The sequence below is a fragment of the Vidua macroura genome, chromosome 16, assembly GCF_024509145.1.
Source record: "Vidua macroura isolate BioBank_ID:100142 chromosome 16, ASM2450914v1, whole genome shotgun sequence".
Classification (NCBI taxonomy): Eukaryota; Metazoa; Chordata; class Aves; order Passeriformes; family Viduidae; genus Vidua; species Vidua macroura.
Genome location: NC_071586.1, coordinates 9,472,339 through 9,488,078, shown reverse-complemented (window position 1 = coordinate 9,488,078; position 15,740 = coordinate 9,472,339). Strand labels below are relative to the sequence as shown.

General features: G+C 41.8%; 1 protein-coding gene and 1 non-coding gene across 2 annotated transcripts; one reads left to right on the top strand and one right to left on the bottom strand.

Moving 5' to 3' along the window:
- The first annotated feature begins 3,449 nt into the window (after nucleotides 1–3,449).
- Nucleotides 3,450–3,531, top strand: TRNAL-UAG (transfer RNA leucine (anticodon UAG)). Its single transcript has one exon. It is a non-coding gene; the product is annotated as a tRNA-Leu (tRNA).
- A 1,008-nt stretch (nucleotides 3,532–4,539) lies between these two features.
- LOC128815273 (putative short-chain dehydrogenase/reductase family 42E member 2) lies at nucleotides 4,540–15,738 on the bottom strand. The gene is made up of 12 exons (XM_053991844.1): nucleotides 15,655–15,738; nucleotides 14,759–15,150; nucleotides 14,145–14,240; nucleotides 13,135–13,192; nucleotides 12,413–12,531; nucleotides 11,253–11,328; nucleotides 9,728–9,810; nucleotides 8,362–8,499; nucleotides 7,303–7,368; nucleotides 6,596–6,659; nucleotides 5,858–5,931; nucleotides 4,540–5,301 (listed from the first exon to the last, which is right to left on the bottom strand). The coding sequence occupies exons 2-12, from the start codon at nucleotides 14,978–14,980 to the stop codon at nucleotides 5,053–5,055; spliced, it is 1,245 nt and encodes a 414-aa protein (XP_053847819.1). The 5' UTR covers nucleotides 14,981–15,150; nucleotides 15,655–15,738; the 3' UTR covers nucleotides 4,540–5,052.
- Between the last annotated feature and the right edge of the window lie 2 nt (nucleotides 15,739–15,740).

The following is a 15,740-nucleotide window of genomic DNA, read 5'->3' as shown; positions in this document are numbered from 1 at the left end:
GTGGAAAATTTAAACAAAACTCCTTATTCTTTCATGAGTTACATGGAAATTAATGTAAATAGGTTCTGGCTTAATTGTATTACTTGGCAGCCTACAAAGAGTCTGCCTTTTTTACTGCTGTTCAATCCCTTACTCATGTAAATAATCCTCATTAGTGCATTTTACCATGAATAGGGGTTACAGAACCGAGACTGGAAGATGTGAGTACGTCCTTCATTCGTGACAGATGGATGGTCTCTTGCAGCATCACAGACAGAAAAATGCACAATCCCAGTGCTCTCTAAAGAGAGCAGAAAAACACTGCTGCTGAGATAATCTTCAGGAGGAAGATTACCAATATTTAATTAAAAACACACAGAGCAGATGCTCTGACTCTCTGCCAGGAAAACCCACCATTACTTACATAAATTAAACTGTGTCTCAGCATGGGGACTGGAGAGAGCAGCACACATGCAGGAACACCACTTGCAATTTGACTGTACCTGTCATTTTGTCACCAATTTCCAGCACCATGCTGAGGCTGCAAGCCCTGGTTTGAGAATGTCAAGTAGACACTTGACTAAGCCCCTGTTTAATGCTGCTTCCTAAGGGCACATTTTTTCTCAAATTCATGCAGAGTTTAAACAAACACATGTGCAACATTAGTGATTGTGCAGAAAATCTCTTGAGGTCCTAGTCATCTCCCAGCTGCAAACCACTGTGGTAAATATTAGCAGTTATCAATAACTGAGCACTTTTGCCCCATGAGCACAGAACCTGCATTTCTTCATTTTTCACTCTGCTCTCAGTCCAGCTGAGCACCCCAAGGAGAGCAGCACCCGGCAGGGCTGATGTTGGGATGATTCATGGCAGGGCCTGGGAGAACACAGACTCATCAAAAGAATTCTGAAAGCCTAGAAGAAGCCAGATGTCTGGTTCCCACTGTGTTGATAATGATTAAAAAATCACCACCTGCCATGGTAGGCTACTGATAATGGTGAATACTGTAACTGGTGTGACACATGAGCACAACTGAACATGTCATGAGAGTAGCTCATTTTAAATTCTGGCAAATCACGGAGTCATTAAGGTTGCAAAAGACCTCCAAGGTCAAGACCAACCTTTTACTGAATCCCACCACAGCCACTAGACTGTATCACAAAGTGCCACGTCGACTTGTTTTTTGAACACTTCCAGGGATGGTGGCTCCACCACTTCCCTAGGCAACCTGTTCCCATGTTTAACCCACTCTTTCAGTGAAGAAATTTTTCCTAATATCCAAGCTGAACCCCCCCCCCCCCCCTCATACAGCTTGGGGCCATTTCCTTTTGTCTTGTTACTTGGGAGGAGAGACTGGTCCCCATGTTGCCACAAACTCCTTTCAGGGAGTTGCAGAGAGCCTCCTTTTCTCTGAACACCCCCAGCTCCCTCAGTTGCTCCCCATAGGATCTACCCTCTAGACCCTTCACCAGCTCTGTTGCCCTTCTCTGAACACAAAATACTTGGCATTATTTTGGACTAAAAGGAACCCCACGGCTGCCTTCTGCCATAAATCCTCATGGAGAATGTTCTGCTCTATTAGGAACATAGGTTATGCCTTGTCAAGCTACACATCTCTCATGCTTTTAGATAAGCCAGCTCTGCGACCCCGGTGCAAGGGTGTACTTATTCCCAGGTTTAAGCCTGAAGCTTTGCTTCTGTTCTCTGTAACATTTTCTTAAAAGAATAATCAGTGATGATGGAAAAACTAAAGATGCTGAAATCAGGCATTGGCCCAGACATGCTGTATCTTCTAGTTTTAGTTTTCTATTTATACATTATGTGTTATATCCTTTACACTTAAAGAGTTTGATTCACTTTTTTTGTTGTTTGAAAATACTAAAAATTAAATTTCAAATGGCAACCTAGGGAATCAGTGACCTGCAGGTCTAGTATGTTATTCTTCCATTGAGTATGTTCAGCACTGAATGTATTTTTTTTTCCAAGAGCACTATAGCTTGTAAAGTTTCAGTAAGCTCATTTTAAACAAGGTTTCCTTTAGAAATCATTGTTCTAAGAAACTGTGGTTTTTGAAAGGAAAAAGGAAAGGACACCACATATGATACTAACTTTCAGAGCAATTTTATTCTACATTCGTTTAAATCTGCATATTTTAAAACTGCCTTTAAATCAATTTCCTGACAATTTTTGCCCTCATACTCCTATGGCGATCTGGTTTTACAAGGTAGATCAAGTTGGTCATAAGCCTCACCTCCAGTCATATGGGAGGTGCATGTAACACACATACCTAAAACTTCCTGGAGCACCAATGCATGACTTTCTATGGGAAGGAGGGCAGTGGTGGACATAATTTCTCCATATTGTTTTAATTGCATGCATTTAGTCTTGATATTTTTAGCTCTGTCCACAAAATAATTATACAAATTTCTCCTGCAGGCCTCCCAGAACATGAGAATTCATCTTTCTACTCACCAGTGACCGAATCTGGCTCTGGTTGCCAAAGCCAGCTCTCTCATTGAGGTGGACGGGGAAAGCACCTGCCCACACCCTGAGCCCAGCTGCAGGTAAGAGAGGCGCCGTCGTGGCAGGACAACGACCTGTGCACGGGCAGCTGCCAGCCAGGTAAAGGCGGTGGGGCCTCCCGTGTTGGGTGGGAATGGTTCAGCTGAGGACACACTGCAATGCCAAGTGAGCAGCTGCCTGGGAAGGTCACTGGCCTCGCAGCGAGCTGGCAGCTCTTGGGTAGCACGTGTGCTCTGGTGGGCCAGAGGCAACTGCAGCGGGCGGAGAAGGCGGTGGGTGCCTGATACGGGGCAGGACGGACCCTCTTCCTGGCCGGGAGCTGTGTGCACACCCGCTATCGCGGCTGCGAAGGCACCAGCCAGGGGCTGCCCTCTACCCTGCGTGGCCACGGCACGGGCAAAGCCCTCCCGAGGACCAGCTGGAGCTGATCCACCACAGCCGCGGCTGCTGTGGGGCTCAGACCGCACGGCAGCGCCTTGCCGAGGTGCGGGCCTGGGCCTGCCGCGGACAAAGTGCCCCGAAGCGCAGCCCGATGGCCCCAAAGCCCCTGGGGAGGAAGGGGCCAAGGCTCAAGGTGGGGCCGAGGCTCAAGGTCCCGCCGAGTCCGGGAGAGCGAGCCGGAGCCCCGCTGCGAGCCCTGGCCAGCGGCCGCTCGTCCGGCTGAGCGCGGGGCCACGTGCGCAGGAGCGCCGGGCGCGGGGCGGCGGCGCCACCTGCCGGGCGGGGACGGGGACTGCGCCGGGCCGGGCCCGGCGGCGCCGCCGCATGCGCGGGCACGGAGAGTGCGGGGCCGGGGCCGGCGGCAGAAGCGGCGTTCACGGGGCGCGGCGGGCGCTGCAGGCGGTGTGGTGCCGCGATCACAGATGGGCAACGTGCACAGGATGGAAGGAAAAAACGGCGGCGCTGCCCCCGTCAAAGAGGCCTGGCGGGCGCCTTAGTAGCCAGGTGGTAGCGTGGCCGAGTGGTCTAAGGCGCTGGATTTAGGCTCCAGTCATTTCGATGGCGTGGGTTCGAATCCCACCGCTGCCAAGTTGTTTTGCTCCCTCCGGAGCGGCTCCTTTTCGCCACCCGCACAGCGGGAGCTGCCGGTGGGGGCGGCCCGGGGCCGGCACGGTACGAGCGGCACTGCCCGGGCCGGGCACGGCGCCCCGCGGGGCCGTGGGTGCTCGGGGGTTGTCGGTCACAGTCGTTAAAACCAATATTCTAGAAAGTTGTGATATGAACTAGAGAAAAGGGATTATCCACTGTGTGAGTTTCTTGCTTTAAGAATAAACTAGAAACACCGTAATTTTCAGGGGTTCTGCCTTTCCACGCTGCTTTTGGGTTACAGCACTCCGACCCATGGGCCTGGCACCTGGGTTTTGTGGCCTGCCCTGGACTCTCCAGTGTTCGCACCCTCTCCAGAATTCTCAAACCCATCCATGATTACTCCCCTCCAGATCATGATTTCTCAAGCTGTCATCCCTAGTCCTTTCCCAAACTCTCTACTGTTCGCATGTTGCTCTTGGTTGTTCTCTCTCCATGTTACAGGTTGGAAAGATGCAGATGGGAAGGAGATTTCTCTGATAAATTCCCACCGTGAGTGGTGGATGGGAAGGAGCTGGAGCGTCCCTGACCATGCTTTAGGTCAATTTTAGCTGAACAGTAATGTGAAAACCACATTGTTCACTTCAGCTGCTGCAGGGATTTGCTCAGTACAACTGCTGTACTTCAGAAATTTGGTGCCAAAACAGACTTCTGCTTTAAGTTCAACTTAAAGCAACTTAAGGAGCAACTCAACTGTGTTAGTTGTTGCCCTTAACTATAGGAGGTGAAGGAAACTGTACAAAGATCTGTGCAACCCATAGTGTCAGATATCCTCTACTGTGACATAAATACACTTAACTAATGTAACTTACTTAGTAACTTCCAATTTAACTAAAATACCCGGTTTTGACCTGTGAAAAACCCTACCAGCACATACCCACAGCTCTGCACCAGGGGTAGGGCAGGGAGCAGTTCTGGGAAATTGTGCAGAAGCACAGCATGGACTTCAGCAATGTTTCAAGTACACTTTTATTTTCTCTCAGATGTGATGCTAGAGGTAATTCATGAAATCACACAATATGAAGTCTCTGTAGGCCTGGTGTGTGTTATTTGCAGTAATCTGTCTGTGCCTTTACTTGTTCCTCTGTTCCCCAAGGCAGTGAGCCATGACAGAAGCTGTGGTCTGTCTTTCTTCTTATTTCAGCCATTTTTCTTCACTGGTGAAGCACTGCAGGCTATCTGCAGCGCTTGTTTTTTCTTCAGGTTCTCATTTACTTCAGCAACCAATTTGGAAAGTTGTTGTTTTGGTTTGAAATAGACGCAACAATCTTGACTCTGGTTGTGTTTCAGTGATTTGGCAATTATTGTTTACTGTATTTTAATTTCTCAGGTCCAGCCACTCATCTGCTATGTTTTTGTTTGTAAATTCAAAAGTAGCTGCCTGTTTGTTGCACTGAGCCAGTAACTATTGTAGAAGTTAGAATGATCTGGGTAGCAAGACTGTGACCGTGCAGTTTATGCAGGTCAGTGTCGTCTTCCTTTAAAAAAATGCAAAACTGAAAGGTTATCAAGTTTTAAAGAAAGAAAAACCAAAATTAAAGTAACAATTAAAGTAAGCAAAATATTGAGGAAAAGTTGATAATTTGAGGGTTGTGGCCTGGATTCAATGTAGTGGTCCACAGAGTCAGCAAAGTCAAACTTCCGTGGGCGGTACCCCAGCTGAGCCCGTGCCTTGTCTATTCGAAATGTGTGAGTTACAGAAATGTTCTGTACCTGCAGGGCAAAAGAGTCAACATACAAAGGTGGAACACACTGTCAATAGCAGCAAAGACACAGTTAAAGGAAATGTAGAATACAAAAAACCCCACAACATTATATCAATGTCCTATGAGTATTGCACACATTATTTTTAAAATTGTCCACTAAAAAGGAGATTCATGAAAGCACAAAGAGACATTAAAAGATGCAAAGTAGAATCTGTAAATGTCCACAAAAAATGTTCTGCAAGTGTTCTCTTGCTTAGGTACTGAAATAGTCAGATCAAAGCCATCTCATAGGTTCCTAAAGGCCCAGCCAAGTCATACAGGACACCGACCCTTGGAAGAGGGGAGCTGAAGAAGCCTCTCCCAGATTGCAAGCATAAGCTCTTTTCAAAAATCATGGCAACCAAGCACAATATATTACCTAAGCTGTACACAATGCATGTATTTGCCCTGGAGGCTGAAGTAGCACTGGATGGATTTTACTTTCTACTGACTGAAAGTCTCCCTCAGATTAACATGTGTGGATCCCATGGGAATTAAGGAAAGTTTACAAACACAGACTTTACCTCATTTCTGGTCAGCAGTGGGGGTAGGTCAACAACTGGTCTCAGAATGGCATGAAGGTGTTCCATTAATGTGGCTGCATAACAAAATATTTCGACTTGAGGAAAGAACAGTGAATTGCTTTGCCATTGTGATTGTGACATATCTCACACTGTAAATGCTCACAAAGGATAATCACAGACCTGAGAGCTCAGGGCTCCATTACTAACACCATCTAACTACTTGCTCACAAGGGGCTGGATTTAACTTTAATTATTGTGCTTGTGGAAAAAGGATTTGGAAAAGGGAAAAAAAGTTGGGCACAGATCTAGTGAAAAGGTCATGAGGCTTCATACAAAATATGGCAACAGAGAACTCAGTTGGATTCTGTCTGAGCTGCCCTCCAGTGATTCTGGAGAGAGCAAGACATTTCTCTGTGCAGCAAAGCAGATACTCTTCAGCATATTTCATAAAGTCATGGAGTTTTACATTTAACTTTTGTATCATTAACTCCACAAGGTTATACCTCTGTTAGGTCCTACATAAAACCTGTTTTAGTGGGACTTGAGTAGAGATCATTCTGGTTTCAACATACTGCACAGAGGTGAGTTTTACATTGCTGAACACTAGGTGAGCACACAGCATATTATTTTATACATGAAAAGGAGCATTGTGGGGAAATAAAATAAAACAATATTATATTACAGTTAGGAATGAGAGTAGCATGAACAGGAAAGAGAAATGTTGATAAAATATATTACCTGATGCATAGACTAAGCAAGTAGGAATACGTATCCATGGCTTACTGCAACCTAATCTTTCAAACTGAAAAAGATTTAAAAAACAATGAAAAACCCCAGAAACTTCAAACAAGTTTTAAAATTTCAATATAGAAGATATTTATAGAAATATTTACTGTTAAAACAGAAAAATTCATCCTAGTTCTTAGTATTTACTATTTTTTATTTTTAAGGAGATGCCAGTTAAATGTCACCCACAGACACTATGTCATTTTTATGTCTTAAAAGAAGGAAAGAAATTACAATAATTAATTAAAATCTCATGGTGTGCTGATACCTAATTTAACATCATGACATGTTTATGATTTTGAGCCTATCATGAACAACAACATGGTATTTTGAAAAGAATGAACATTTATATTTTTTGCCCACCCAAAATGTCCCTTATTCCCATCTGCATGCCCCATAAATGAAGACAGGTACAGCTCAGGACAGGGTGCTGGTGGTCCTTTGGTCTTAGAGAGGACAGTTGCTTTAATGTAGTGTTTTGGGTGGGCTTTGTTACAGTGCTAATCACACTGAAATTCAAGCAGGAATTAAACCCACATTCAGTTCCACATGGAACTCTCACACCCAAAGCAAACATACAAAATGTAGCTTGCACACAAAAGCTGGAGTTGCATACAGTTAAAGGAATTAATGTACTTGGAGATCAGTATTGCACGTACAAGTGGAGTTAGCCATTCAAAAAGGTTGGATTTTTCACCATCATGAATGAAATACACCTGGCCACTCTGTTAAAGAGGTAGAGAAGAGACAAGTCAGTAAAAATAATACTGCATATGTATTGACTTCTTTTTCTTTATCTCACCCCTTATGAACAGCTTAAAAATAATACAGCAATATCAAGTATGAGTGGGTGCACACCCAAGTCACAAACCCTCTGCTTGTGTTTCACTCAGGTGCACTGTTGTGTGCAACAGAATTGGTGAACAGGTGGTTTGTGTGGTTAACATGCCTTGGGATAGATGGTTTATTACAGATGTGCCTGTTCAGAGTGGCTGTACTGACTGTGCAGAGACACCACTGGAGCTGGTGCTGGATCTCACTGGTGCTGCTGGCACGTGTCCATCAAAGGGTGGGACACGTTCGGCTCTGGGTCTAATTAAGGCTCACTGGAATCCTGAAGACTCCTGTGTAGCCGTGGTCTGCATTCCTGCTTTCCTTTTGCTTTCAGGGTTTTTAAAAAAATTGTTTAATCTACTTTGAACCCCTTTCTAATATACCCTCAAGACAATGCTTCTAGGTGATTAAAAACCTATACTTACAAGGAGGATAACAGTTGTGACTGTTTTTGAAAGCAATGAACCCAAATGAAATGTGCCTCTGTTAGCACATGGCATGGGACGAACTGACCATCACAGTTCAGAACATTAAATCTGGACCTGTACAGGGGAACAGGATGAATCTGCCTGAACTTCCACTTTCATTTCCAACATAGCAAACATTCTTTGCTCATCTTCAAGAAATTACAAATATTGTATTTTAAAAATGCAAAGATGGAGACATTCTTACAGAACTGAATGTTCCATCTCTTAACCAACACCAACAGCCAACACTGTGCCCCATCCCACATTGCTCACAGCACATTGATCAGGTGAAAACACAGACAACAACATAAGCTGAAGGACAATAACTCTAATTACTGCAGTGGTTGTTATAGCACAGGATACAGTGGCAGGATCCACTGTCAAATGTGATCTTTGGTGATTTTACTGTGTACTTACAGCTATGTAGCTCTTTTCAGGTGTGAGAGCTTCAGCAGCTAGAATATGAGCTTGTACAAAATTCTCTACATGTATCCAGTTCATTTTAACAGTAGGGTCCCCAAACTTGAAGCTAAGTAGCCTTCTCTCAATAATCTTCTGTAGATATAAACAAACATGAAACCATAACAAAATGGGTTTTAGAATGAGGTAAAGTGTACTTTCTTGTCCAGCTAAATGTAGGTTTAGCTCTACTTTAAAAAAAATGAAATACATGAATAAATTAAAAATATTCAAGGGAACTGCTCCTGAGAAAATGTCAAAAGGTGTATTGCAATATGTCCTGAATTTACAAAAAATACAAGTCTATTCTAGGGATAAGTAAAATACTGTATGGAAAGGTAATTTACAATTCTGAGTGGATCAAAAGTATTCACTAAATTGAATCAAATTTAACAACTAGCTTTGGCTAGGAAAAGCTGGAAGATACACTTTGGCTGGAAGGAAAGTGTCCCAGTTTTCATTGAACAGGTAAATTTTAGAAACTGCAAGGCATGACATTTGCATAATGCCTTAAAATTGGCTCAAAACAATAAAGCTCAAAATCAAATAGAAATTTTATAATATTATATTTTAAAGGGGCTAAAATATCAGATTTAACTAAAATTATATTTTCCATTCTTAAAATTATTTACAAGATGATAACATATAATTTGGCTGACTGCAATGTAATTTCCTACATCAGCCACGAACCAAAAATATCTGTTATGTGGTCATCTTGAATCTATTATTTCCTGAAAACTGTGTATAACTTTATATTACACTAATTCTTTAAAAATAACTGGCTCACAGAATTCTACAGGGATCATGTTCTAAACGTCATCTGTTGGCCCTGCAGTTTAAAAGCAAGTGAAAAAGAGTAAAATGTGAACACCTCAGCTGCTGCCATTTGATAACCTGTTGTACCAGAGGGTGCTTCCAACTCTGGAACCTGCTTCATTGGACAGAGAAAGCTGTTAATAGTTGAGACTGGAAATAAGATATTTTGCTGTATCTCTTTTCATTAATATTTAAAACCATTTGGTGTAAGTTGCATGTAAACAGACATTTGAAATGTCATGGATTGGCCTGAATCTTACAGCAATCACTAAATTATAAAGCTGGATTTTCATGTGTTTGTATTTAAAAAAAAAAAGGCTTTTAAAATCTACACTTTACAGATATAATGCTTGTTAAAAAAGTTATAATATCCTCAACAGACGATTGAATTGTTGAATTGCTACCCAATAAGATCAGTCAATTTATAATACAAATAAGTGATGCTCTTTCCAGCTTTTTTACCCATATCATAGAAAACCCCGCTGGTTAAAAAATTCAGGTTACATACTGCTAGCCTTGGCAAGTGTCTCTGCTCTTCTGGACCATAGATTCCTGGTGGGCGAAGAACACATGTATGGAGTATTCCACCTCCTAGAACATGGGAGAAGATCATTCTTAAGAGACCTTCACTACACTGAATCTTTGTTTGCATGAACCAAAGGCTGAGGCAGCAGAACTTACTCTAAATTAATTTCGCTACCTTAAAATACAATATATACCAAAAAGTGCTGCATTAGGAGTTAGATAATAAGATGGGAGAATCAGAGCATGCAAAATAGCAAGAAAAGATTCAGAGAAGTCCTGCAAGCATAGTTGTGTTCCTAGAAAATGCCAGATATTTAAAAATCTCTTTCTAATCAGTCCCTTGTCTCTGTGCCAGAGCAAGGTGTTGGTTGTGGTGATGAGTTCACTGAAGTGAGCAGGTTGTTCAAAAATACACTGGATAGTGGAATGAAACCAACTAATCCCCCACAAAATTACTGATGGGATGCAGTGACCTGTTAGCAGTACAAGGTAGAGCAGAAAGATTCCCTCAACAGCAGGTGCAGCTCTCACTGGAATGAGGTAGAAGCTCTTGACAATTTCAGTGGGATCATAAAAATCAAATCTTCCCATGTACATCAGTTGGCTATTTCATCATCTGCTAATAACTGTTCTTAATAGTACTTGTAAACATATAAAATATTCAGTCCTGCTATGGCACAGAATCAAAATGGGATGTTTGGCTCTATTTCATTGACAAATGCAGAACTGTTTATTGGTCCTGTAATTAGGAGAGGCTTTGATGTGAGGAGCTGCTAAGGAAATAAAGGGGAAAAAAAAAAAACCTTTTCTTATTTTCAGCAAAATAATTTTGATGGGATGGAGCTCCCATCAAGGACTTTCTATCTGTTATAGCCCTTTGCAAGTATCAAGTGAAGAGTCTTTGCTGTAAGTTGTCCACAGCTAAATTTAGCTCAGTATCACTTGGTCACATAGAATCATGTTGCACTTTACATTAATTTGTTTTGCACTGGCAGTTATAGTATCTCACAGGTGAGCTTAAGTATTCAAGTGTATAACTGGCTTCCTCAACATGGAAAACTTTGGGAAGCACTAATAAATAATTCCAGGCCCTAGGCTCAGGTACCTACTTCAGATTTTAATATATAACTTGAGGGGGTGTGTGGATGTAACAATTTAATCAGCATTTGTGTTTTACTTATGTTGCATGAGACAGTGACATTAAACACTTGTTTTTGTTTCATTTATAGCTGTCTTAATATTTTTCATTGACATACTGAACTTACTGCTACCATGCTAAAACCTTTTACAGGCATTGTAGGAACTTAGAACCAATTAAAAATTATTTTAAAATGAAAATACTTTAATTTATGAGAGGGGGTTGGTAACTTAATTTCATAACTGGTGGACAATCTTGTCCACTAAGGATTGATACAGGACACAGGACTTTGGGGAGGAACAAGAAGAGGAGGAGTAAATTCTGAATTTATGAATTCATAAATTATGAATTTATGCTCAGACAAAAGTACCTTCTAGTGAAGATCCATTAGCTGCTAGTACCATTTGTTCTGCAATCGATTTGGTTCTGGAATAGTGGTCAACGAGCTACAGAGAAAAAGCAAATACATTTGTATCTGTTCCTGAAATGATGGGACAGAGAGGCATCTCTTCTTCACTAGTTTTTACTTAGCAGATGGCAACAAATACCTCAAAATACAGAAGTTGAGAGGTATTCGGTTTGGAATAAAACACATTAATATTTCTAGGGTAAGGAAGCATTTCTGTATATGCAAATCTGGTTAATTAATTTCAGCACATTTGAGAAGCAATAAATATATGTATGCTTTGAATGCTGCCAGGAATGTAATTGATCACTACTTTGTAATCTGGATTTCTTCTTCAGGTAATGGAAAAGTCAAAAGCCAACTTTTGAAGTCATTACACTTAGTCTGAAGTATCCTGCTCACTTCCATGTGGCACTGTCCCAGAGAAAGTGTTATTTAAAATGTTATTAAAAATATTCATATTTTATCTCCATCTCTATTTCTTGAAAGATTGTGAAGTACTTGATGGAGAGAGGAGGGACACAAAAAACATCTGTGTATGCAAAGCAGCCAGAAGTACTTTCTTTTTTTTAATTAAATGCAATAAAACCATATAAAAATAGGCTGCTTTTCCAGATTAGCTCTACCTTGAATATATGTCATCCTCTAAGGGAAAACCAGAAAAATCATGTGGATAATAAATAGCTAAAGAGGCACCAAGCCATATAACAGAATCCTCATGTCCAGGTGTAATATCCCTGATGTTAATGCAGCATTGTGGGAGTTATTTTCCAAAATCAAGGCCATAATAGGAAAACAAAGAAATATATACTTTGATGTATATAAAATGATGTGCCAGCGTTGTAAATAGCATTTTCAAAGAGTGTAAACCGTTTTCTTTTTTCTTTCATAGAATGACAGAATGGTTTGGGTTGAAGGGGACTTCAGCGATCATCTCATTCCAACCCCCTCTTCCATGAGCACGGTCACCTCCCACTAGACCAGGTTGCTCAAACTCTCATCCCACCTGGCCTTTCTTGTGCCTGGATGCTTGCATCAGGCTAAACACTGTCATAAAAACTCCAGGCTTTTTCAGAAACATGGAAGTCAACAGAGAAATTTGAGAATACAATACAATGAAATACCTTGTCAATTGGGAAATACGGCAAAGATTCTTCCTCCCCATCTTCAATAGGAAGCCCTCCAAACACCACATTCACTGAGCTGGTGTAGACCAGCCGAGGGATGTTTTGTTGTTTGCAGGCTGCAGCAATGAATAATTAATTACTTTAGTGAAAAATTATTTGGGAAAAAAGTTTAAGAAAGTGTCAAATCTTCAAAGAGAAAATCCTCCCATTCTGTGACTGGGTGCGTTGAAATGCAGAGCATATTTAAAGGGAAGATAGCAGTGTAGGAGCAAGTGATTTACTCGCTGGCACATCCTAAGCTGGGTGCCAGCACTGTGCCTCAGGAGAGCTCCTCCAGCCTGCTGGGCATCAGGACAGAAGTCTTTCTGCTTCAAGGGCTGCCCACTGCCTGTGCACAAGTTGTTAGCAAGCAGGTTAACTGCTACAAAACACACAGGGAATTGGTTAACTCCTTACATGGATACAGATTCTGACATCAGTCAAACAAGGTGTTGAAAAGCTGAAGTAGTTGAACTACAGTGCTGGCTCTCATATCACACCTTGTAGCAGAATTGAGCATAACCCCCCCTGCCCCGTGACATGTTTGCTCATTTTCTGCCAACAGTGTAAAGTACTTGGTGACAGACCGAGTGTGCCAAAAAGGCCAGCTGGCTTTCTCTAAATGGGATTTGATGTTTGATATGCTGTACTAACACCCAATGGCACAGTTAGATACATACCATTAAGGATGAATCTTGTTCCATTAATGTTGACAGTTTCAATCTCTTTTTTATGCAACTAGGAAAAGAAAAAAAATTGTGCATTTTATAGTAATAATACATATTCAATTCAATAGGGGGATGAATGTCCCCAAATAAACATAATTTAGTGCTTTGATTATTAAAAATGCCATTTAGACTGCTGTTTCAGACTAATCATTATTTTTAAATTATACCTGTATTTTTCTTGTATTTTTACAGACTAGTCTGCTTGAAGCAAAGAAAATTGTAGTGCTTCTAAAAATATATGTCCAGTTATTACATACCTTGCAGCAGTATGCTAAATATCTGTGTTTCAGTAGCATTTTAGTGACCAGTTGCCTCTAAACACAGCAATTCAAATTATGCATTGCTCAGTGGCAAACAGCTTCGAGTGAGCTGTTCTATCCAGACAGGGTAATTACTGAAGTTCCTCTTATTAAATAAAGTAAGAAAGAGGTGTGTTTGTGTGTGGATGTGTGTGTGTGTGCTTGTAACTCTAATTATAAAATTGTGACTCAGAGTCCTACATCAAGTGCATTTGTACAGCTTTTTACCCAATAGTGAACAATTAAAGACTTCAAATATTGTTATAATTCAGATATATGAAATAATTTATAATTCAGTTAAGGTTTTATTCCTCCTAATGACCTTACACCTAGGAGATCCATGTGAAGGTTTAGGGAAGAATCAGGATTTTGGAGGGAACCAGCCTCCCTTGTCCTTCACTTTGTCTTCACAGTATTTCAGAACTTTTCAATGCCATTTCCATCTCAAACACCTTCCCAGGCTGCTGGTGGAACCTCTAATGGAGAGGAGATCACTGCAAGCAGCCTGCTTGCAGGTGGCACTCCAGTTTGCACAGAGCAATTTATCAAAAGACCAGGGCAATATGAAGAGATGAAATCTGTCATGCAGTGTTACAGCATCAAAGTCTCTCACCCTCCGTGTGGGCAGTCACACAGAAAAAAAACAAAACTATGTGGACTCACCTGCTCTGTTCCTGACATTCCATATGAAGCTACGTGAAACACACAGTCAGCCCCTTCACAGACTGCCAATATGGCACTGTAATCCCTGATATCTGTCTGTAATACATAAGAAAAAATATTTGGACATGAGAGCAAAGCTAAGTATTTGTCATACCGTGGGTTAGCACAGAGGGAAACCATTTACAGAATGCATATATAGAACTGTACTTGCTGTACACGTATCTTGAGACTCAAAACTGGGTACTCCTCCCTACTTGCTGATAATTATACTTTTCTTCCATAGAACCCAAAGAACTTTAAAGACATTCATTAAGGTTCACAATAGTCCTGTGTTTATTCTACAGGTGGTTAAACTAAGGCCTAGATGAAGGCAGGAACCTGAGGAGTCAGGGGTGAAACTGTTCCATGCATTATAGGTTTCGCTGGTTTCCTCATTTCAGATATACTAAAATCCATTCACCAAAACTCATGTGGGATGTTCACACAGTTAAAAAGGTTACTGAAATTTGAAATAATCAGCAATTAGGTATTTGGATTCTGTGAAAACTAGGAAGACATTATGGAAAAGGCAAATGAACTAACTTTGACTGTTGGGAAGATATTATTTATCATACCTGGATCCACACCACTCCATGGGGAATCGCCCACAAAGGCTTGTGTATGTCACACAGAACAACAGAAGCTCCTATGTTGGCAAGAGCACATCCCAGCTTGTATCCACAATAGCCACCGCCTCCTGTCACCACGGCTCTCATACTGATTCTATTGAGCGTGCCAGCATGTTTGCTCTCTTTGCAGTCAGAGATTTGGCGATAGGGTGTTGCTACTTCACTCATTTTTGGTTTTGTGTCAATGAAATTCTGCCCAGCACTACCATATACAAGTAAAAATTCCTTCTACATGGTGAAAATTGCTCCATAGCACTCCTGGATGCAGACAATTTCAGGGAGTTTCATGTTGACAAGATCTAGTCACAGCAGCAAAATCTGGCTTTAATGCAGCCTACCTAAGAGAGATAAAGACAAAAGCAACCCAAAATTTACAGTCCCCAGTTTACTGCCAAGACAAACATCTGAGAGAAGTGGTATTTCCAGCTCCTAAGTATCAGCAACTAAACATAAATTAAGAATACACTGAGTTGTTATCATTTGCAGTGCTGGAGTTGAGATAGATGAGGATTTCAGGAGGGAAGAGGGATGCCTGATCCTTATAACTTTAGAAGGTGTATCAGAGAACAAGGCTATCAAATCCCTTGCTTTCAAGGGGAACTCGAATAAAATAGCTGCTATACTATAGAAAGGGTTAATAACTGCATTAAGAAAAAAGTAATAGTGAATCACTTATTTTCTGAACATGGGGGTTCTTGCCCTTCTAGGGGTTCCTAGATGGTCGGCAGTCAGGACATTTCAGCGGCTGTGGCTACCCACTCCCTCCGACACCCAGTCCCTGCCCCGGCCGCAATTAAACATTCAAAGCCACCCGAGCCCCGCCGGGGCTCTCCGCATCTCACTTGCAAATCGGCCGGGCAGCAGCGCAGGGACTCGTGCTCGACCCCCGGCCTCGGGCGGCTCCCGCGGGCGGCGCCGTTGGGGCCGT